We start from the raw sequence: 24427 nt of genomic DNA, 5'->3' as shown, positions 1-24427 counted from the left end.
GTCCATGAACAAAGTTCCACCACCTCTGCTTGCACCACTTCATCACTACGAAAATGAAGTCCTCAAAGGTGTTCTTTAAGTTTTGGGAACAGATGAAAATAGGATGGGGTCCAGTCTGAACCGTATGGTGGCTGATTGATAACAACTGATGCTTCTCAACCAACACATTCATTGCTTTATTTTGCTCAGTTTTTTTCGAGTCATTTCATTTTTAGCTCCATATTTCCTGGTTTTTCCTACTGCTCTCCTCATAAACTTCTTTTATGTGGCAATAATCCTACGTACATATTTCTTTTGTGGTGCTGATCCGTCCATACCATATACTGTATCTGGTACCTTAAATGCAATCTAAATACACATTTTAATATTCATACTTATCTCTTTCTTAGTTCTGTTTAGTAGCTCTTGTTCTATACTCGCATTAGTTACTTAGTATGATGTGAAGATGTTCAAAACTGTCCACTTTTTTAAGAGTGTATTGAGTTTTTCTTCTTGTCTGTCATGTTTTGAAGCTCACATTAATTTTCTTTTGTGTTCATTCGTTATCACTTCTTTTCAGTTTCCTCATACCATTCCACTACAAACCATTAAAGTCTTTTTGGAGTGCCAGCCACCACGTACCAAGCGTCCACAGGGAGATGTCAAACCTACCACATACATACATCCTCCCAGAATAGCACAAAACTCTTTTTTAGATTCGATTTGTTTGTTAATATCTTCTGGATACTACAGTCGCCTGTAAATCTATTTTATAGAGCTGATCCTGCTACTCAGTTCCAGTTAATAATCTTCTTCACTGTGCTCGGATCCTCTTCCCTGAAGATTTCATTAATTAGCTGGAAAAAGAGTTTATTTTGCTGCCTAAACAATGTAAAGCATCATAGTCAGAGTTCCATCACTCCAACCACATATTGTCAGATTAACCATTAACGCAATGTACTTTACAATGAGCATACGGTTCCTCCTTCTCTCTGGTCCGTATACAGTAGAGTAAGTCCATTAAATTACTTTTTACATAACGTTCGTTGCTAATGCAGACTCTTTGGTTATTCCTTGGCGGGCCACCATAACACCTTCCATCAGTGGCTGCACAGGATAGTATGCCCACCTCGGCAAATGCTCACAGGAGCTACAGCTCCTACCTTTATTCTTGGCTCTGCACAAACGGAAACGTGGCAACAGGGTTTTGCTCTACTGTAGCTCAATTAACTTAAAATAACACACTACTGGCCATTAAAATTGCTACACCAAGAAGAAATGCAGATGATAAACGGGATTCATTGGACCAATATATTATACTATAACTGACATGTGATTAAATTTTCGCGCAATTTGGGTGCATAGATCCTGAGAAATCAGTTCCCAGAAAAGCACCTCTGGCCGTAATAATAGCCTTGATACGTCAGAGCATTGAGTCAAACAGAGCTTGGATGGCGTGTACAGGTACAGCTCCCCATGCAGCTTCAACACGATACCACAGTTCTTCAAGAGTAGTGACTGGCGTATTGTGACGAGAAGTTGCTCGGCCACCATTGACCGGACGTTTTCAATTGGTGAGAGATCTGGAGAATGTGCTGGCCAGAGCAGTTTTCGAACATTTTCTGTATCCAGAAAGGCCCGTACTGGACCTTTAACATGCGATCGTGCATAATCCTGCTGAAATGTAGAGGTTTGCAGGGAACGAATGAAGGGTAGAGCCACGGGTCGTAACACATCTCAAATGTAACGTCCACTGTTCAATGTGCCGTCAATGCGAACAAGAGGTGACTGAGTCGTGTAACCAATGGCACCCCATACCATCACGCTGGGTGATACGCCAGTATGGCGATGACGAATACACGTTTCCAATGTGCGTTCACCGCGATGTCGCCAAACACGGATGCGATCATCACGGTGCTGTAAACAGAACCTGGATTCACCCGAAAAAATGACGTTTTGCCATTCGTGCACCCAGGTTCGTCGTTGAGTACACCATCGCAGGCGCTCCTGTCTGTGATGCAGCGTCACGGGTAAGCGCAGGCATGGTCTCCGAGCTGATAGTCCATGCTGCTGCAAACGTCGTCGAACTGTTCGTGCAGATGGTAGTTGTCTTGCAAGCGTCCCCATCAGGGATCGAGACGTGGCTGCACGATCCGTTACAGCCATGCGGATAAGATGCCTGTCATCTCGACTGCTAGTGATACGAAGCCGTTGGGATCCAGCACGGCGTTCCGTATTACCCTCCTGAAGTCACCGATTCCACATTCTACTAACAGTCATTGGATCTCGACCAACGCGAGCAGTAATGTCGCGATACGGTAAACCGCAATTGCAATAGGCTACAATCCGACCTTTATCAAAGTCGGAAACGTGATGGTACGCATTTCGCCTCCTTACAAGAGGCACCACAACAACGTTTCACCAGGCAAAGCCGGTCAACTGCTGTTTGTGTATGAGTAATCGGTTGGAAACTATCCTCATGTCAACACGTTGTAGGTGTCGCCACCGGCGCCAACCTTGTGTGAATGCTTTGAAAAGCTAGTCATTTGCATATCACAGCATCTTCTTCCTGTCGGTTAAATTTCGCGTCTGTAGCACGTCATCTTCGTGGTGTAGCAATTTTAATGACCAGTAGTGTAGTTCTCCTCTCTATACTCACATGAATATCTTCCATTTTCGGAAGATCCTAAGAGTACTCCTTGGCAGTTCCCAACGAAATGGGATGTTACACTACAGCTATATTTCCAGCATAGAGCAGCTTTAGCTCATTATCCACATTCGAAGCTTCTTCTGTTACATCTACTTCTACATACATACTCTGCAATCTACCATACGGTGGGTGGTGGAGGGTACCTCGTATCACAACTAGCATCTTCTCTCGCTGTTCCACTCCCAAACAGAACGAGGGAAAAATGACTGCCTATATGCCGCTGTACGAGCCCTAATCTCTCTTATCTTTGTGGTCTTTCCGTGAAATATAAGTTGGTGGCAGTAAAATTGTACTGCAGTCAGCCTCAAATGCTGTTTCTCTAAATTTCCTCAGTAGCGATTCACGAAAAGAATGCCTTCTTTCCTCTAGAGACTCCCACCCGAGTTCCTGAAGCATTTCCGTAACACTCGCGTGATGATCAAACATACCAGTAACAAATCTAGCAGCCCGCCTCTGAATCGCTTCTATGTCCTCCCTCAATCCGACCTGATAGGGATCCCAAACGCTCGAGCAGTACTCAAGAATAGGTCGTATTAATGTTTTATAAGCAGTCTCCTTTACAGATGAACCACATCTTCTCAAAATTCTACCAATGAACCGAAGACGACTATCCGCCTTCCCCACAACTGCCATTACATGCTTGTCCCACTTCATATCGCTCTGCAATGTTACGCCCAAATACTTAATCGACGTGACTGTGTCAAGCGCTACACTACTAATGAAGTATTCAAACATTATAGGATTCTTTTTCCTATTCATCTGCATTAATTGACATTTATCTATATTTAGAGATAGCTGCCATTCTTTACACCAATCACAGATCTTGTCCAAGTCATCTTGTATCCTCCTACAGTCACTCAACGACGACACCTTCCCGTATACCACAGCATCATCAGCAAATAGCCGCACATTACTATCCACCTTATCCAAAAGATCATTTATGTAGATAGAAAACAACAGCGGACCTACCACACTTCCCTGGGGCACTCCAGATGATACCCTCACCTCCGATGAACACTCACCATCGTGGAGTTCTGTTCAACACTTGCATATCTTTATTATTTTATCTAAAGGTCGTTAAAGAATATGGGTTAGAGATTACCGCCTTTCTTCCTTGGGAATTTTCTTGATTTGTCACCATCAATACGAACTACTCCCACAGGTTACTCATACACAATCTTCACGGCAGTCATCAATTTTTGGGTATGCTATTTGTGATATTTTGGGAAAACAAAGAAAACTATATAAGAGTGTTTTCTCGAAAATTAGAATAAGAGCCTTTTTAGTTAATATTATGAGGAAAATAATAAATAAATTTCAGTTTGATGGAGAGCTCCACAGCAGCTGAGGATGTGATAGTCAGCAACTGGAAAGTAGAGCTCCTGAGCGCAGAGCCTGGAGCCAACTGGACTACCACCGTGCCGGACGCGATGGCGAGCAACCTGACCAGCTGGGTCGGGGACGTCACCACTGGGGCTGCTTCCCTGGAACTGCCTCCAGCACTGGAGGTGTGCGTCGCCACAGTGAACCCAGTGAGCTTCCAGAATACGCTCATCACGGGCGCGGGCTTTGCTGTCAGCTACATCGCCATCAGCCCCATTATCAAAGTCGTCAGCAAGAAGACCATCCTCGGTAAGCTTCACGCACCATTCAGGACTCCCCGCTTACGGTCAGCTTTCGACCAAAGATTCTACCATGTGGTATGCAAGACGGCAAATGTACATTTCGTTGGTGTGTCTCGTATTTCTTCTATTTGATAACTGCGTTCACTCCTGAATCTATATCTGTAATCTATGAATCACTGTGAAGTGCATGGCAAAAGGTATATCTACCTATCTTATCCTCAATCTGAGCTCAACATCCCTCTCATTAGAGAGGAATGTTGACTCAGTTTTTCACACAAGCCAGTGATTAATTGTGGTAGACGAAATGGTAACAAAACACTGTCGTCACGGTCCTGATGTCAACTGACATCGTCTGTAAAGTCTGGGTAGCGACTGGTTTTGGTTAATGAATGAACAGTGTAGCGCTACCTGAGACGCGGTAATCACTGGACTTAAGGAAAACGTGGAAGGGAGGACCCACCATTACAACTTTTTTCATATATCCTGTTTATTTAACAATATTCTATTTCTATCCGCGGCAGCGCTACGATCGCAGTTCCGAGCATGCGCGGCTGTTACTCTGACCCAAGGAGAAGACATGTACGCCATTTTTCAGATCGCTGCTGCCGACGTGTGCTTTGTAGTGCTTCTTTATAATGTCAGCCGTAATTGAAAATGCCGCTGCGTGTGAAATCAGATCTAAATGCAAAGAAAGTTAAACCAAAGGCATTTCAACAGCAAATGTGCGAGGTTTACGGACAAAATGCTATGAGTGATTCAATGGTTAGAAGATGGGTCAGACTATTCAGTGAAGGACGTGATCAAATGCACGATGAAGAACGAAGTGGACGCCCATCTGTGGTTACTGATGAACTGGTTCACACAATTGGACAGAAGATTAAGCACAACCGTAAGTTTACACTTTGTGCCCTTGCTATGTAAGTTCCGCAAATCTCATGATCACTAATTCATGAAATTGTTACTGAAAAACTGAAATTTCGAAAACTTTGCTCACATTGGGTACCCAAAATTATTACTGAACAACATAAAAACAATGGATGGGCAGTGCACTTCAGTTTTTGAAACGCTACAGGGAAGAAGGCGATGGTTTTCTTTCTCGGATAGTCATGGGAGATGAAACTTGGGTATCATTCGACACCCCTGAAACAAAACAGCAGTCATTGGAATGGAGGCACACTTCATCCCGAAAGAAAGTTAAGCCTAAGTAAATTTTGACATGTCGCAAAATCATGTGCACCGTTTTTTGAGACAGAAAAGGCAATTTGCTGCTTGATTTCTTACCAGGAGGCCAAACAATCAATGCACGTGGTTACTGCGAGACCATTAAGAAATTGCGCCGTGCAATACAGAACAAGCACCGAGAATTACTGTCAAAAGGTGCTTTTTTTTCGCGATAATGCCCGATCTCACAGGTCGAATGTGACCAAACAACTCTTTCGGGAATTTCACTGGGACGCGTTTGATCATCCTCCATACAGCCCAGAACTCGCTCCTAGCGACTATCATCTCTTCTTAGACTTAAATCTGTCCTTGGTATTCAACACTTGAACGATGATGATGAGCTGAAAGAACATGTTACCACATGGTTGAATACACAGGAGGCAACCTACTATGAAGAAGGCATACAAAAACTTGTGCCACGCTATGACAAGTGCCTACAAAATTTCGGAAGCTATGTAGAAAAGTGTATAATGTTGTCACATTACGAAAACAATGGCACAACTGCAGCTCATCAGAGTAGAGAGAGGACTGAAAAGTGTGTGTCCCCCAACAATAGGCATATCTGTCGACCAATGAAAATCAAAAACACTCCGTCTTCAGGCCACGAGTGACCTACCGGGACCATCCGACCGCCAAGTCATCCTCAGTGGAGGATGCGGATAGGAGGGGCGTAGGGTCAGCACACCGCTCTCCCGGTCGTTACGAAGGTATTCTTGACCGAAGCCGCTACTATTCGGTCGAGTAGCTCCTCAATTGGCATCACGAGGCTGAGTGCACCCCGAAAAATGGCAACAGCGGATGGCGGCTGGATGGTCGCCCATTCAAGCGCCGGCCACGCCCAACAGCGCTTAACTTCGGTGATCTCACGGGAACCGGTGTATCCACCGCGGCAAGGCCGTTGCCCCAGCAATGAAAATCGCCTTAGTAATTTTTTCTGTTCTGAAAAGTTCTTACACACATTATGAAATGTTGCTCCATTTCTGTGCGCAGCCTTAACAAATGGTGTCATGAGTACCAACTTAATGTGCAGTGGCAGGAGAACTATTTTGTTCAGATTCACTAGAGCTTCATTGGCAATATTTTACCCTGTCCCCAGATCTGTCTGTGAAGGCCATTCCCTTGTGTGTAGTGGTCTTCTTTTGCACGACTGTCCCACTCACACAGGCAGCAGCAATACTTATTGTTGGTGTAACCTCCTTGCAAACCCAACAGCATCACAATGACTTTGGAATCTCCACACACCACCCATTCATGCTTATTATAATTAACACTGTTTACAATGGATTTCAACATAGTATAACTTTCTTTAGATAAGGAGCCATCTATAATGAGTCTCCACTTGTCTGGTTTGTATGTAAGGTTCAGGTCTTCCAACAAACTGTCAGTGTCACTACAGAATGTAATGTGACCTTCAGTATCAAACTGACACTCAACCTTGCCATGTCAGTGAGGAGATTCCACTTCTCTAGTCGTGAAGGCAAGAGGTCAGCTTTGAACGACGTAAATCCCTAACCAGAGCAGAGCTTTGAGTTCACACTGTGTGATTCTGCGTGGTTCTCCAGGTGACAATGTTGGCGTAAAAGTAGGGCCAGTGTGCAGATGACAGCACTGTTTCGGCTGTATGTGCCGACTCAGCTCCATCGCAACCACTATTTGAATGTGGTACATGTGGGGGAACATGAACTGGCAATCCTTCGCTATGAGCCACAGGGCGAATGACAGATGGGATGTCAAGGTGCAGGGAATGGCCATTGAATCTCAATGTAGACAAGTGTAATGTGCTGCAAATACATAGAAAGAAAGAAAGATTCTTTATCATTTAGCTACAATATAGCAGATCAGCAGTTGGAAGCAGTTAATTCCATAAATTATCTGAAATTAGGCATTAGGAGTGATTTAAAATGGAATGACCATATAAAATTAATCTACAGCAAAGCAGATGCCAGACTGAGATTCATTGGAAGACTCCTAAGGAAATGCAGTCCGAAAACAAAGGAAGTAGGTTACAGTACACTTGTTCGCCCACTGCTTGAATGCTGCTCACCAGTGTGGGATCCGTACCAGATAGGGTTGATAGAAGAGATACAGAAAATCTAACGGAGAGCAGCGCGCTTCGTTAAGGATCATTTAGTAGTCGCGAAAGCGTTACGGAGATGATAGATAAACTCCAGTGCAAGACTCTGCAAGAGAGACGCTCAGAAGCTCGGTACAGGCTTTTGTTGAAGCTTCGAGAACATACAGTCACCGAGGAGTCAAGCAGTATATTGCTCCCTCCTACGTATATCTCGCGAAGAGACCATGAGGATAAAATTAGAGAGTGATTAGAGCCCAACCGTCAGGTGACTTGCGGAGTATGGATGTAGATGTAGATGTAAACGTCAGTACAGATATTTGGATTTAGGTTATGTCTTGTTGATATGCCTGCCATCATTGGCGATGATGTGGCGCACACTAACAGCGAAATTCTGCTTGACCCGTTGAAGTGTCATAACATCGAAGTTGTCGATGACCTGCTGAATAGCTGTTCTCAGCTAAGCAACAGATTTGGGTTGTTGCTGTACACCTTGTCTTTAATATAGCCCCACAAAAAGTAGTCGCATGTGTTCAGCTCCAGAGAATATGGTGGCCAATCGAGTCTCATGCCAGTGGCCTCTGGGTACCCCAAAGCCAGAATGCGATTCCCAAAATGCTGCTCCAGGACATCGAACACTCCCCTACTTCGATGGGGTCGAGCTCTGTCTTGCACGAACCACATCTTGTCGAGATCAGAGTCACTTTGGCTAATGGGGATGAAACCATCTTCCAAAACCTTCACCGGCCGTTCGGTAGTCACCACGTCTTCAAGGAATCACGCACCGAGTACTCCGTGACTGGACATTGAACACCAGACAGTCACCCGTTGAGGGCGAAGAGAATTCTCGATCGCGGAATGCGGATTTTCAGTCCCCTAAATGCGTCAACTTTCCTTATTGACAAACGGATCCAACTGAAAGTGAGCTTCGTCGCTAAGCGAAACCAAATATGTGCATACTAATTCCCATCATGCCCCGTGACCAACTGTGCAGTTTGAACGTTCTAATGCAAACCGTTCAGAAGTTATGACGATTTTCATGTGGTTCAATAATTGTAACTCTGTAGGTACCTGGCCTACAACTTCTTATAGAGGATAGGTTAAGGAAAGGCAAACCAACGTTTATAGCATTTGCAGACTTAGAGTAAGCTTTTGGCAATGTTGATTGGAACATTCTCTTCCAAATTCTGAACGTGGCAGGGGTGAAAGATAGGGAGTGGAGGCTATTTACAATTTGTACGGAAGCCACATGGCAGTTATAAAAGTCGAGGGGCAGAAAAGGGAAGAAATGGTTGAGAAGGGTGTGAGACAGGGTTGTAGCTATCCCTGATGTTACTCAACTTGTGTGTTAAGCAAGCAGTAAAGGAAACAAAAGAATAATTTGGAGTAGGAAATAAAGTCCAGATAGAAGAAATAAAAACTTTTTGGTTTGCTGATGACATTATAATTCAGTCGGAGACAGCAAAGGACTTGGAAGAACAGTTTAATGGAATGGACAGGGTCTTGAAAGAGGATATAAGATGAACATCAACAAAATCAAAACAAGGATATTGGAATGTAGTCGAATTAAATCAGGTAATGCTGAGGGAATTAGATTAGGAAATGAAACACTTCAAATAGTAAGTGCGTTTCTCTGTTTGGGCAGCAAAATAACTGATGATGATCGATGTAGAGAGGATATAAAATGTAGACTGGCGATAGCAAGAAAAGCGTTTCTGAAGAAGACATCGAGTACAGATATGTCAGAAAGTCCTTTCTGAAAGTATTTGTATGGAGTGTAGCCATGTATGGAAGTGAAACGTGGACCCTAAATAGTTTAGACAAGAAGAGAATAGAAGCTTTCGAAATGTGGTGCTACAGAAGAATGCTGAGGATTAGCTTGCTGGATCACATAACTAATGAGGAGGTATAAAATAGAATTGGGAAAAAGAGGAATTTGTGGCTCAACTTGACTACAAGAAGGGATCGGTTGGCAGGACACATTCTGAGGCATCAAGGGATCACTAGTTTAGTATTGGAGGTCGGAGGGAAATTTGGGTGTTAAAAATCATAGAGGGAGACCAAGAGATGAGTACAGTAAGCAGATTCAGAAAGACGTAGGATGCAGTAGTTACTCGGAGATAAAGAGACTTGCAGAGGATAGAGTAGTGAGGAGAACTGCAAACCAGACTTTAGACTGAAGACCACAACGACAGGAAAATCATCAAACAAGCATTGACCAAAGAACACGAGACAGAAGCCAATAGGCAGTTTGTCAACTGATGTGTCAGTTTAGCTGTAGACTGAATATACATACACATTAAGTAAAATAAACCTCACCTCTGAGTTTGCGATGCCATGTGCATTGTTTCATGGAGAGCAATAATACGGTTCTTCAGGAGGCTACCAGAGTGGAAATTCCTCATGACGTCTTTATTTCTTAATATTTTTACACCAAATTTTGTTCACCTTCAAAGTATTCTCCAATCAAAATGCACTTCTTCAAACGATGCTTCGATTATTCAGAACAGTTTTTTAATTCACTTATTGGGATGTTCATTATGTCTTCCACAGTGGCAAAATGCTTTTGTTTCGTATCCCTTTTGAATCTGAAGAACAAAAAAAAAAAAAAAAAAAAAAAAATCACAGAGGGCTAGATCCGGTAAGTAGGGGGGGGGGGGGAGGGGTTGACAATCGGTGTCATGCTGTTTTTGGTCAAAAACAGCTGTACGGAGGGGGCGGTGTGGGCCAACGTGTTATCATGATGGAAGAACCAGTCGCCTGTGCGCCAAAGATCTATCCTTCTCTTCCAGATACTCGCCCTCAACCTTTCCAAAATCTCCAAGTAGAGCTCCTGGTTGACAGTTTGACCCAGGAGAATGAAGTCCACTTGCACAACACCCCTGCAATCGAAGAAACAAATGAGCAACCTCTTGATGATTGACTTCAATTGGCGAGCTTCTTTGGGACGAGAAGAGTCACTTGTCTTACAGTGGCTTCGAAAAAAAATTCAGGGTCCTCTTTGAGCTGATAGTGAAGCCCAAAACGTGCCTGAAGTCGATGCTCGCTTTGTTCGTCTGCGAGAAGGTGAGGGACAAATTTGGCTGCAACACTTCTCATGTGCAAATCTTCAGACAAAATCCTTTGAGTTGAACTCCATGATAATCTAGACATCTCACAGAGTTGATTAATGGTTCGGCAACGGTCTTCACGAACGAGGGGATTCATTTTGACGACTTTTTGGTCACTTCTTGACACTGACTGGCTTCCTGAACGGGGATGGTTTACAACTGCCATTTGTCCATTTTTAAAATTTGAAAACCGCTCTTAGACTCTGGTTTTACTTAGGGCAGCATCCTCTCAAGCAGTCTTAAGCATTACAATAGTTTCCAAGGCGGATTTCCCCAAAAGGAAACAAAATTTCAACAGCCACGCGTTGCTCTCGACAATCTGCCATCACGTTTTTGCCGAAATGGAGAAAGTTGCTTTACTAAAAATCTCTCACGGGCGAACCAATGCAGGCACAGTGACACAGGTGCGCACACACACTCACGTGCCGTGACGGTAACGGACACCTGGTCGAACAATGGGTTCCCCCCCTCTTACTCTCCACCGCAGCCCAGTTCCCATTACTTTTGCCTCCCTCCCCGCCGCTCCCGCCCCCCCCCCCTGCCATCGTATTGTGGGACCACTATTATTTCATTCTTTGGAAGCTGCACAGTGATGTACAAGTTTAGGTGTAGACCCACCCAGACCATTCCCCAGAACTACTGACGGGTGCCGCTGCCGTTACAGCGGTGTGCCTGACGGTGTCCGGGGCGTGCGGCGTGGCCGTTCTGTGGGCGCAGACCGACCTGGAGGTGCTGCTGCTGCCGATGGCCTTCATCGTGCTCTCCAGGATGTGCGTGTCCGTCGTCAACCGTCCCCACCTATCTCAGGTAAGCCACCACAGTTCTTGCCAGCACTTCCAAATGTGGTGCACAGATTTCATTTTCTCTTCGAGTGCATATGAGCGACACGAACGGGGTCAGTCCAACAAGCACTGAGGAACTGTTTTGTGTACGTTTACAAGTATCTGTACGGTGATCACCATTTGAAAAATAAGAGTTAAAGGCAGTACTAAGCAAAGGAGAGAAGGCTGAAACGTGGAAGGAATTAATCATAAATATTGTCAAGTCCTTTACACTGAAGCGCCAGAGTAACTGGTATTGGCATGCGTATTGAAATACAGAGTTATGTAAAAAGGCAGAATACAGCGCTGCGGTCAGCAACGCCTAAATAAGGCAACAAGTGCCTGGCGCAGTTGTTAGATCGGTTACTGCTGCTACAATGGCAGGTTATCAAGATTTAAGGGAGTTTGTACGTGGTGCTATAGTCGGCGCAACGAGCGATGGGACACATCGTCTCCGAGGTAGCGATGAAGTGGGGACTTTCCCGTTCGACCATTTCACGCGTGTACCGTGAATATCAGCAAACCGATAAAACATCAAATCTGCGACATCGCTGTGGCCGACAGTCCATTGGTAGGTTTCTGAAGGTGTGTAATATAAGATGTCTACGCACAGTTGATGTAATTCACGTAAATAATGGGCTACCAATTTGCGTACATGGTGATGGCTCCCAATAGCCACGCAGAAGGATTTACATTGGGCGAATTTGCTCGCCGAGACATCAATGTGCGTTCACTGAAATGCTCCTCAGACCACTGTAGCACGATTCTGTATCTGAAACATGGACAATTATACTGCTGAAAGATGACATCGCCTTCAGAGAAGACATCAAGCATGAGGGGATGCAGGTATGCACAGCTGTCAGCATGTCTTTGATTACTACCACAAGTCCCTTGCAAGTGCAGAAAACGTCCCCAGTAGCACAATACTGCTCCCACCCGCCTGCATCCATGCATGTTTCGAACCACCGTTCACCTTGATGACGGAGTTTATGGATGCGACGATAGACTTGTGTAGCAAAATTATGTAATTCATGCGAAAAGCCAACACGTTTCCATTGATCTATGGACGGATCCCGATGTTCTTGTGCCCACTGCAGTCATAATTGATGATCTCGTTGAGTCAGCATGTGAACATGTAAGGGTGGTCTCCTGCGCAGGTCCGTGTTCAACAATGTGCGATGAAAAATGTGCTCTGAAACACTTGTGCATCCACCAGCATTGTGCTCTTTCCACAGAGACGCTACAGATCGCCATCTACCCTACTTTACAGAGCAGACAATTCTCCGAACATCAAATTCCGTGAAGATTCAGGGGCGTCCTACTATTTAGCGTCTAGTGGTAGTTTCAGTGTTGTTCTACGTCTTTCTATACATGCTCACGACACCAGCACATGAACGTTCGACCACCTTCGCTGTTGTCGAGATACTCATTCACGAGCTATGCACAATAATAACCCACCCTTTCTCAAAGCCACTGAGCTCAATTTATTTATCCATTTGCAGCCCATACCTCCGCTAGGCTGATGCCTATCCATGTCTGCTTTGCTTATGTACTTTCGTTACTGAGTCACGTGCTTGGAAGGCCACCATGCGGCATCCAACGTCATGGTGGACAGCGATCATTAAGTTTTGGCTGATTAGTGTATTTTCAGTACCACTAAGCCTGCCACCACTAGCCACACCAATGCAAGAGGCATGTATGGGTAGAGCACCACTGGTATTCTGATGTTTGCGTAACCATTTTAACACAAAACTGAAATTTTGAGGAATTTGGATACTTACTCGTATGTGACCTGTATGATGGGGCTGGCACCGGCATACTGCCCCAAACATAAATTTTATCGTTTAAAACTGCAGTATGTCAAAGTCTGCAAATCGGACAAACTGATCGTATTGCAAATTCAAGCTGAGCCTATGCAGGCAATAAAGGCACATACACTTTCTCCTATCGAATCGATAGCAAGGTAAGTTAATACTAGAGACCAGCTGTTCTAGTTTACAGACTTGACTTTAATATAAGGCCTCTCTATTCGGCAAGTGGGACGTAGGTTGGTCAGAGTGGCGCACGGTAAGGTTTTTATGCCAGCTCGGAAGGCCCCCCCCCTCCCCCAAATTCTATAAGTCCCTCCAGATCCTTGAGCGTCACGCACTCCACCTTGCCTTCCATATACGCCTCCCGTCCCCCACGCGGATCTTCTATGATCTCATTCCTTTCCCCCATCTGCTCCTCTTCCTCGATCATATCCGCATCCTCTACACCTCCCGCCGCCTTGATCCCCCTCACCCCCTGGTTGCTCCTCCCCTATCACCGCCCCCTGCCACGTCTTCACTGTTGTATCCCCCCTACCCTCCATCTCTACACCCTACACCTCCTTTCCCAAGGTGGCTTCCATCAACTCCCCCTCCCGGATGGTGCCCTCTCTCCCTCCATTTATCCCTCCTATCAACTCTGATCCTCACCCCTCTCCTTTCCCTGGGCTCCCTCTTCCTCCCCCCTTCCATCCTGTGTTTTCTCCCCGCCTACTCTCTCCCTATCTCCTTCCACCCCCCCCTTCGAGTCCTTTTGTACTCCCCTCTTCTGCCTTCCCCTGCATAAACAGCCCTCTCTCTCTACTGATTATCGCGTATCACCGAGTGAACATGTTTTACCTCTCAATTACCAAAATTATAGAGCTGTTGGTGTGCATTTTCTTATTGCAGAGCCATGGCGGTGTGCCTGTCGCTGTGTTTCGGCCGCCTGGGCACCTTTATCACGTCCCTCATGCTGGGTGCCCTCATAGACTCCAACTGCGTCCACGCCATCGCCATCCTTGGAGGATACGTCGTTGGTATGTAGACGTTAGTTGAGTATTTGGATGTCCTTTGGACCATAAAAGTGTCCTCTCACTATAACAGAGAATGAGTTAGTTTCACAATTATATATAGTACATGTTCTCAGAAGAAAATAACGCAACATGTTTACCAAAGTGTTTATTTATATTTTCACGTACAGTATGACCATTAACAAAATCGTCAAACTTGGTTCAAATGGCTGTGAGCAGTATGGGACTTAACATCTGAGGTCATCAGTCCCCTAGACTCAGAATTACTTGAACCTAACTAACCTAAGGACATCACTCACATCCCTACCCTAGGCGGATTCGAACTTGCGACCGTAGCAGCAGCGCAGTTCCAGACTGAAGTAAATTGTGTTCCAAAATATTTTCTTAAAGAATTTACTGTATTTACTAGCGATTCATCAAGAACATTAACACAATTAATCACACTAGGGGAGCGTGGAAGTAGTTGCCAGGAAGTAACTGATGGAAAATGAAATTACTTTTAACAAATGTGAATTTTATTCCTAAAAGCTTTTTCAAAAACAGATTTAAAATTATAAGCAGAAAAGCAACCTCGAAATATCAGTTTAGAATTTTATTTAGAGGCAGAAAGAACAATATTAAGAGTAGGAGCCTTCGGGCTGAGAAGCTTGCCTGCTCCCTTTTAACACGGCCGTAGTCATGACCACTCACAACAACCTCTGAAAGAGTACACTGGTGCAAATCTGCAGCACACCAGATTACTTTAAACAAAAAAATTGTAACAACTCACACAAACACCTAAACTAGGCGCCCCATAAGAGGGATGGAAATGGTACAACATTCAAATTATTTGCCACCGAAAGTGCAATTTGTTTTTTTTATTTTTTTTATTTTTTATTTGAAGGACTCTTACGGTGGAAGGGTGGCAACCTTATAACCTAAAATGACTATTTAAATATATCCCATAAATGCAAACTTACATAAAATGTACAACATGCTCTACATTACACATATACCACCTCGCAAGATGATAGGCAAGATAAAAACATATTTCAAGAATTCGGCCTTTAAGCAATAAATTCGTTAACACCGAATCCGACCTGACAGAGGCAGCTTTTAAGGTACGGCAGACCGACAGTGGGGTGGGGTTCAAAATGGTTCAAATGGCTCTGAGCACTATGGGACTTAACTTCTGAGGTCATCAGTCCCCTATAACTTAGAACTACTTAAACCTAACTAACCTAAGGACATCACACACATCCATGCCCGAGGCAGGATTCGAACCTGCGACCGTAGCGGTCGCGCGGTTCCAGACTATAGCGCCTAGAACCGCTCGGCAACCCTGGCCGACAGTGGGGTGGGGAGGGGGGGTTTAAAACAAGTAGTGTTTAACAAGTAAATGAAACAACATATCTCCAATCACTTAACTTCTAATAAACTGCGATTTCTGGCGAAGACATGGCGCAGCACCCCCAACGCTCTCCCGAACCGTCACTTCCAGCCGCTTCAACGGACACAGGAAGGCGCGCCGATCTCCCGTCTCACGGCGTCGCAGCTCGCACCGGCCAGCCCGATGTCGTGGTTTCGCTCCTGTTGCTCTCGTGTGAACAGCGAAGCCACTACCCCTTTCTATACGGCGCTGCCCACTGGACTCACGTGGGGACCTCACATGCGCCGACACTCAAGACGGACACGTCATCTCGTGTCTCAGTGCGCGACCGACCAACCGACCGATCCAACCGACAATGACCATTGCCTGAGCAACTCGAGTAGACTGGTGGCCTAACACATACTAGCACTCCGGACGAAAAACAGACACTGACTGCCGCACAAATGCGAACGAGTGACAGACCAGCAACCGGTGACGAGTAACTGACCCAGACACTCTCCGCCTGACCAACCGACTAGACTCGCCGAGACTGACAGACTACACTGGCTGACCAACTGCCTCCGACTGACTGACTCCCTTCCGATTTTTTTTTCTTTATTGTATTTCAATTCCCCATCGGGGCGGGCTGGCAACAGCATATGCACTGCTCTTCAGCCAAAAGACATAGAACAAACAGTAGAAGACATTTAAAAAGAACAAAGGAGAGAATATGGTGAACATAGATATAAAAAAGGGGGAACATCATGGAAGGCAATAGACAAAAAACGGGGTGACCGTAAAATGGAGATATAAAACTGTTTAAAAGTAGCAGACACAAAAAGCCACACACTGCGACAATTAAAAGAACACAAGGCACAGTATGACTGGAGCATGAAAGGTATTGATGGATGGTGTAGCACATAACAAACACTGATGGCGAACCTCAAGGCAGTACACAATTAAAATCACACCTCTTGACGCACAGGAGAAACAGCACTAAACACAACATTGATGTGGCACACTGACGATGATCAAGACAGAGGATCTGCCAGGCGCAAGGAGATGAGGGAGATCTGAAGAAGGGAGGGAGGGGAAGAGATGGGGGAGATGAGCGGGGGGCGCACTGAAGAGGGCCAGGTAGGGAGGGATGTGGGAAGGAGAGAGGCAAGTATGGGGTGCAGGGTCTCAGGGGGAGTGGGGGGGGGGGGGGGAAGGAGGAAAATCCGCTCTGGGTGGGAGAAGGAGGGAAGAGGAAAAAAGGGAGCCCTGGGGCCCCCTTCCGAGCTCATAGCGCCCCTTAAATGCACGTGAACAGGCAACCTTTCCCCTTTCACACCAGACGGAGACACCAAAGCTGCGATTGCCACAGCGGCGCCACCGCCAGAAACTGAGGGAGACTGCTTTACACTACGCACTGCAGCGTGCTCTTCAAAACAGCAATTTTTACGACGGCCACAACGGCCGGCTAATCGACGAACTGCTGGGACGAATTCCTGGCTGGAAATGGAGGAACAATGGTCGTGTGAACATCTGTCTGGAAATGTGTGATTGCCACGGTAGATGGTGCTGACGGATACAAGTTCCTCTGACCGTGTGCCATGTGTTCCTCGTGTGTTGCAGACTGTGTGATTGGCAGAGCGTACTGTAAATAGCAGAATGGTCCAGTATCCATGTCAGAAATAAGCCGAGATGGTGTTTGTGTATGGCCCAGCAGGTGGAAACGTTCGAGATGCAGCACAATTGTATCAAAACAAGTACCCTCAAAGACATCAACCACATCGGATAACATTTCAAGCCCTTTTTGGACACTTGTGTGATCATGAGTCCTTTCAGATAAACGAACATGAAGGGAGGCAGTGGACTGTGTGTACAACAGTTTTGGAGGACCAGATTGTACAGAATATTGAGATGAACCACAGTACAATCTGCTGGCAAGTGGCCTGCCGACATGCTTTAAGTCAAAGTACGATTATGTGTATCCTGCATGACAACCGCTACTATCCCTATCACATGCAATGAGTGCAAGGTTTATCAGCAGCCGATTTCATTCTACGGAAGGGTTTTTGTCGATAGTTTTTTTGCCAGGCGATCACAATAGTTGGATTTGTGCCATCAATCCTCTTTACTGTCGAAGTAACCTTAACCAGAACTGTTATCATCAATCTGCATAATCGTCATTTGTGGACTACAGACAATCCTAGGGGAATGATGAGACATCTTATGAGCATCGGTTCAGCTACAATGTGTGGGCAGGGAATCTTGGCGACCACATACTTGGACCAGTTATTATTCCACAATGCCTCGGTGGAGGAACGTACCTGGAGTTGCTGCAGAATACTCTGTCTGGGCTGCTAGAGAATGTGCCTTTGGCAATGGGACAGTTTACGTGGTTTCTGCATGGTGGAGATCCACCCACGTCTGCATTATCGCTCGCAAGCACGTCAACAACATCTTCCCCAGACACAGGATAGGACACGGAAACCCTGTAGTTTGGCCAGCCAGATCACCGGTTCTAAACCCTCTGGATTTTTACCTCTGGAGGCATCTGAAAAGTGCTGTGTATGGTGAACTAGTTCCTGGTGTACAGACCCTTCAGCTGCACATTCGTGACATGTGTCATACTAGAGACTGGAACATGCGAAAAAGTGCAGCATCCATGAATGAATGTGTGAACATGTTCATTGCATCCCGTAGAGCTCACTATGAACATCTCTTGTGACAAGGATGCGACACAGCTCTGTACTGTGTACCAGGATGGTCTGTTGTCATTGCATGCTCACCATCCTTTTCCAGACACATGTTCATAGGATCTATTTTCCTCCACTCACAGTCAGGAACCCATTCCGGCAGTTCATCAGTTTTATTAATGTTGACCTTGTGTACACAGACGGTGATTTATACTTAACTATGTTCAATGTACCATCTCTCCCTGTCTTAAACACATACACACACACACACACACACACACACACACACACACACACACACACACACACACACACACAAAACAACATACTACTTCACGTTCATAAATCCTTCACTGGAGTGCAGGTAGTTGTAAAGCAGATGCAATTTGAGTTTGTATCTCCAAAATTCTTTACATCATTGGTAGATGGCCAAAGATTTTTATGGCTGAATACCTCACTCCTTTCTGAGCCACTTTAAGGCTAAATGAGGCATAGTATTAATCATTTCTGCTTCAAGTATTATATTTATGAACACTACTGTTGTTTTCTGCCTACAATTCAACATTAAAACAAACTTCATAAAGCAGTTTATGTACTGCTAGGCTGTTGTCAGTACATATGACTGTTTAAAGACCTTTTATAAGAGGTTTATACATGAACCTTACACACTGTCTTTAACAATTCTGTTAAATTGAATTCAACCTAATTTTGAATTTGATGTGTTGTCACAGGAATGTAACTCAATAGACTCACTTCACTGTAATTGTAACTCTCATAATTGGGCATAACACTCATGTGATGGAACACAGTGTCCATCTACTAAGTACTCGACATATTTGTTTCCAGCTTTGAATATAGTGACAAAACCAAGAGAAAATCATTCACACTGAACTAAATTATACTGACTGGCACAGATCATACTCCAAATACGACTGTACGAAGAGTGTCCTTACAAAGACTGCTTGTGTGGTCTCTGCCAAGCCATATTAAATACCTTCACAATAATCATATGTACTTTTTACATTACTGAAAAGATGATATTGACAAAATTACAAATTAAAATTAAAGTTTTGCAAAAAATTATGTATATCATGAATTACAGTAAATTATTAAGTTTTTATTGTTATAATCTGAGTTTGACGTATGTTACAATTTCGTGAGAAATTATATTTTGAAGCACTCATTAACAGTACTTTTAAGCAACATTACAGCTTACTTACATTGAGATGACAAAAATGATGGGGTAGTGATATGCACATATCCAGATGGTGGTACTATTGATTACACAAGGTATAAAAGGGTTGTGCATTGGCGGAGCTGTCATTTGTACTCAGCTGATTCATGTGAAAAGGTTTCTGACAAGATTATGGCCACAAGAATGGAATTAACAGAACATGGAACATTCGTTGTAGCTAGATGCCTGGGACATTCCATTTTTGGAAGTCGCTAGGATATTGAGTATTATGAGATCCACAAAGTCGAGAGTGTGCCGAGAATACCAAATTTCAGGCATTATCTCTCACCATGGTCAATGCAGCAGTACTTGCGTAGAGTTGTGAGTGCTAAAAGACAGTCACCACTGCATGATATAAATGCAGATATCGAAGTGGGATGAATGACGAACATATCTGTTAGGGCAGTGCTGCAAAGTTCGGTTTTAATGGGCTGTGGCAGTGGGTGACTGACTCAAGTGCCTTTCCTAAAGCATGACATTGCCTGGAATGCTTCTCTTGCTCTCCTGACGATATCGCTTGAACCCTAGATGACCGGAAATCTGTGGGCTGGTCAGATGAGTCCCGAATTCAGTTGGTAAGAGTTGATGGTAGAGTTCTAGTGTGATGCAGACCCCACAAAGCCATGGACCCAAGCTGTCCACAAGGCACTGTGCAGTCTGGTGGTGGCTCCATAATGGTGTGGGCTGTGTTTACATGGAATGAACTAAGTCCTCTGGTTCGACTGGATTGGTCATTGATTGGAAATTGCTATATTCAGTTACCTGGTGACCATTTTCAGCAGTTCATGGACTTCATGTTCCCGAGCTAAAATGGAATTTTTATGGATGACAATGTGTCGTGTCACAAGACCTGGCACTATGCCAGGTAAAAGGAGGTCCAACACAATATTAGGAGGTATCCCATGACTTTTGTCACCTCAGTGTACGTTGTACATTTTATTACTATCATAATTCCATTGTATGTGTATGAACTATGTTCTGTTGCAAGCATTTCTTCTGGTATGAGAAAATGTTAATTGTAGATTTTAGCACTATTAACATGTTGGCGATTTGGATAACAAAATTAAATAATTGTATAAAAGTTGCACAAGTGAGAAACAGAAGTTGAATTAAAATCCACACAACAGTAAAAATATGAATACTTAAATCAGTCAGTGCACACAACATACACATAGAATATATGGTTATGGTATTGAATATGTTATTTGACATGGTGTCAGTAGGTACAGTAAATATTACCCTCCTCTGCTACATTCCATGTCCTCATTAAATTCTTTTATCTAAGAAACACATTTTTTTCTAAATTACGAGTTACCACAAAATATAGTGCCATATGACAGTAGTGGATGAAAATAGGAGAACTAAGTCTATGTACTTACATTTTGATCTCCAAAATCTGATATCACCTATAGCGCGAAAGTTGCAGAGCTTGCATATTTAAGATGATCTGTAACATTTGACTTCCAGTTGACATTATTAGCAATGCAAGCACCTAAGATCTTAGAGTACTCAGTTTCATTTAATGACTTACATTTCTCACAATGTGGTAAGGCCCTGTGCAGTATTGAACTGCATGTATTGTTTATTATCTAAGTTCAGTGGCAGTCCACTTGTAGTGGACCAGTCATTAATTTTCAAAGGAATATTATTTACATATTTGTGTGTTGAAATTACTCAGTTAGGCTTGGTTATAACACTTGCATTGTCAGCAAAGCAGACACTGTAAGGACTTCACAAAACTATTTTAGCATCATTTGAGACATCCATGCTAGAGAGTTGAGTGTGTGTTAAGGAGGGGTGAGGGGGGGGAGTTTTACTTGTAAATGACGACCATTGGTTAGTTGTTTGCATTCAGGCCCTGTCTAATACATCTACATCGATACTCTGCAAATCACACGTAAGTGGCTGACATAGGAGTCACTGAAGCTACTTAGCAATAATTCTCTATTATTACATTCTCAAACAGTGTGCAGAAAAAACAAATACCTATGTCTTTCCGGTGTGAGCTCTGATTTTTCTTATTTTATTGTGATGATTGTTTCTCCCAATGTATGCTGGTATCAATGAAATACTTTCACATTTGGAGAAGAAAGTTGGTGACTGAAATTCTGTGAGAAGATCCTGCCACAACAAGACACATCTTTGTTTTAATGATGTCCACCCCAAACCCTGCATCATATCAGTGACACTCTCTTCTGTATTTTGTGATAATACAAAACATGATGCTTTTCTTTGAACTTTCTCAGTGTACTTCATTATCTGCTAAAGTGAGTGGGGTGGTGCAGTGGTTAGCACACTGGGCTCACACTTGGGAGGATGATGGTTCAAACCCGTGTCCGGCCATCCTCATTTAGATTTTCTGTGGTTTCCGTAAATCACCTCAGGTAAATGCTGGGGTGGTGCCTTTGAAAGAGCATGCCCGACTTCCTTCCCTAATCCGAAGGGACTGATGACCTCATTTTTTTTGTTTGCCCCCCCCCCCTCTGCCCCCTCTCTAAAACAACCAACGAACCTGTCTGGTAAGGATCCAAGCCCGCGCATCAGTATTCCAAAAGAGGATGGACAAGTATAGTGTAGGCACTCTCTATAGCGGATCTGTTATATTTTCTAAGTGTTCTGCCAATAAAATGTAGTCTTCAGTTTGCCTCCCACACAACATTTTCTGTGTGTCCTTTCCAATTAAATTATTTGTAATTGTAATGCCCAGGTATTTAGCTGAATTTATGGGCTTTAGATTTGATTGATTAATCATGTAACTGTAGTTTAATGGATTCCTTCTAGCACTCATGTGGTTACCTCACACTTTTCATTATTTAGCATCAACTGCCAATTTCCAGGCCATACAGATATCATATCTTAATCATTTTGCATTTGGTTTTGATTTTCTGATTACTTTGCTAGACAATAAATGTCAACATCCTCTGTAAACAGCCCAAGACAGCTGCTCAGATTGTCTCCTTAATGATTTATGTTGATAAACAACAACAGAGGGCCTATAACACTATCTTGGGGAACTCCAGAAATCGCTTCTGTTTTACTCAACGACTTTCTGTCAGTTACTGTGAACTGTGACCTCTCTGATAGTAAATCATTAATCCAATTGGATAACTGAGATGATATTCCATAAGCACCACTTTGATTACAAGCCACTTGTGAGGTACAGTTTCAAAAGCCTTCTGGAAATGCATACCTTGTCGATAGCACTCAACACTTCGTGTGAGTAAAGAGCTATTTCTCTTTCACGAGAATGGTGTTTTCTAAGCCCGTGTTGATTATTTGTTAATAGACTGTTCTCTTTGAGGTAATCCATAATCCGCATGTATGCGGATACTCTGCAAATCGTACTTAAGTGTCTGGCAGTGTTCAAACACAAAGTATGTTCCAAAATCATGCTGCATATTGACATTAAATTATATGGGCCTGTAATTTAATGGATTACTCATTCTGCCTTTCTTGAATATTAGTGTGACCTGTGCACCTTTCCAGTCTTTGAGTACGGATCTTTCGCCGGACGAGTGGTTGTATATGTCTGTTAAGTAACCCATCCATTGCAGCATCTGGAAATGCTGCCAACAACAAATGCAACGAACAATAACATACAAAATGAGATAAAAAAATAAAAAAAGTTCTCAGGGCATTAGGCTACCAAACCACTGGTCTGTGTTTGATTCTTGGTCATGGCATTTATTTTCATTCGATATTTTTTTTTTTTTTTTTTGGTGTGTCTGATAATATTCTGATAATGAGAATACCTTTCTTTCCCTTTCTTTAAATAAAACATCATCAGGTGTCATTAATAATCTAATAAGTGTCTGCCCCCTGTAGCTGAGTCGTCAGCATGACAGAATGAATCTTAAGGGCTCGGGTTAGATTCCCAGCTGGGTCAGAGATTTTCTCTGCTCAGGGACTGGGTGTTGTGTTGTGCTAATCATCATCATTTCATCCCCATCGACGTGCAAGTTGCCAAAGTGGCATCAAATTGAAAGACTTGCACCCGGCAAACGGTCTACCAGACAGGAGGCCCTAGTCACATGACATCAAATAAGTTATTTTCATCACGCTACATGATGCACTATGATAGGACTTTTGTAGCTAATGATGCTCAACCGACCTAACTGTGAAAACGATACCACAGAAATGTACCTCTCTTTGTCAAATGTGTGACGTTCATTTTTCAACAGGTAAAGAATTTCATTGCACAGCTTCAAAGTTAGGTGATATCACAGCAAAGCATAGAATTTCAAGACAGAGTGGATGCTATCTAAATTCATGCATTGGTCTGTACACATTCAAATTGATCATTAATAGATCTGACTCTAACAGTGTGAAACATGCGTTTTTCCATGAAAATTGTATCATAAAACATGTCAGTGCTGTGAGATTTGGTCTGTGTGTTGTGCATGGTGTGAGAAATATATTTCTATGATAAGGTTCACCCCACTGATTGTGAGAACATTCACAATGAGACAGTTAGTGAGGATTAAGCAATCAGTCAATACATTACATATACTTGCTTGATTATTAAATGTATATCCCAATGTTTTACTTAAAAAAAAATTGCAAAGAAAAGTCGTCCGATTATCAGGTACACTGGGGGAAAAAAAGGAAAAGAAAAAAGAAAGGGATAGCACCCATGAATCAAATACAGACCAGCAGTTTTGTAGTACAACACCTGTAGATTAGTTCCATAATTAGTAGACATCTCATTTTGTAGCAAACAAACTAAAGTTTGATTAGCGTAGTGCATCAGTACCCCATTCCACCACCAGGGATGCGAGCATACTGCACTGTCAAAATGGC

At 43.6% G+C, this 24427-nt stretch overlaps 1 protein-coding gene across 1 annotated transcript in view; it reads left to right on the top strand.

Moving 5' to 3' along the window:
- LOC124718730 overlaps positions 1-13197 on the top strand; it is a 28214-nt gene extending 15017 nt beyond the window's left edge. The window contains exons 4-6 of the mRNA XM_047244347.1: positions 4011-4321; positions 11381-11523; positions 13189-13197. Coding sequence (XP_047100303.1) covers positions 4011-4321; positions 11381-11523; positions 13189-13197 — 463 coding nt within the window. The remainder of the gene's footprint in view (positions 1-4010; positions 4322-11380; positions 11524-13188) is intronic.
- The last annotated feature ends 11230 nt before the right edge of the window (positions 13198-24427 follow it).

This window comes from Schistocerca piceifrons, chromosome 10 (assembly GCF_021461385.2).
Source record: "Schistocerca piceifrons isolate TAMUIC-IGC-003096 chromosome 10, iqSchPice1.1, whole genome shotgun sequence".
Taxonomy (NCBI): Eukaryota; Metazoa; Arthropoda; class Insecta; order Orthoptera; family Acrididae; genus Schistocerca; species Schistocerca piceifrons.
Note: the sequence above shows the minus strand (reverse complement) of the source record. Positions and strands in the feature narration are given on the sequence as shown.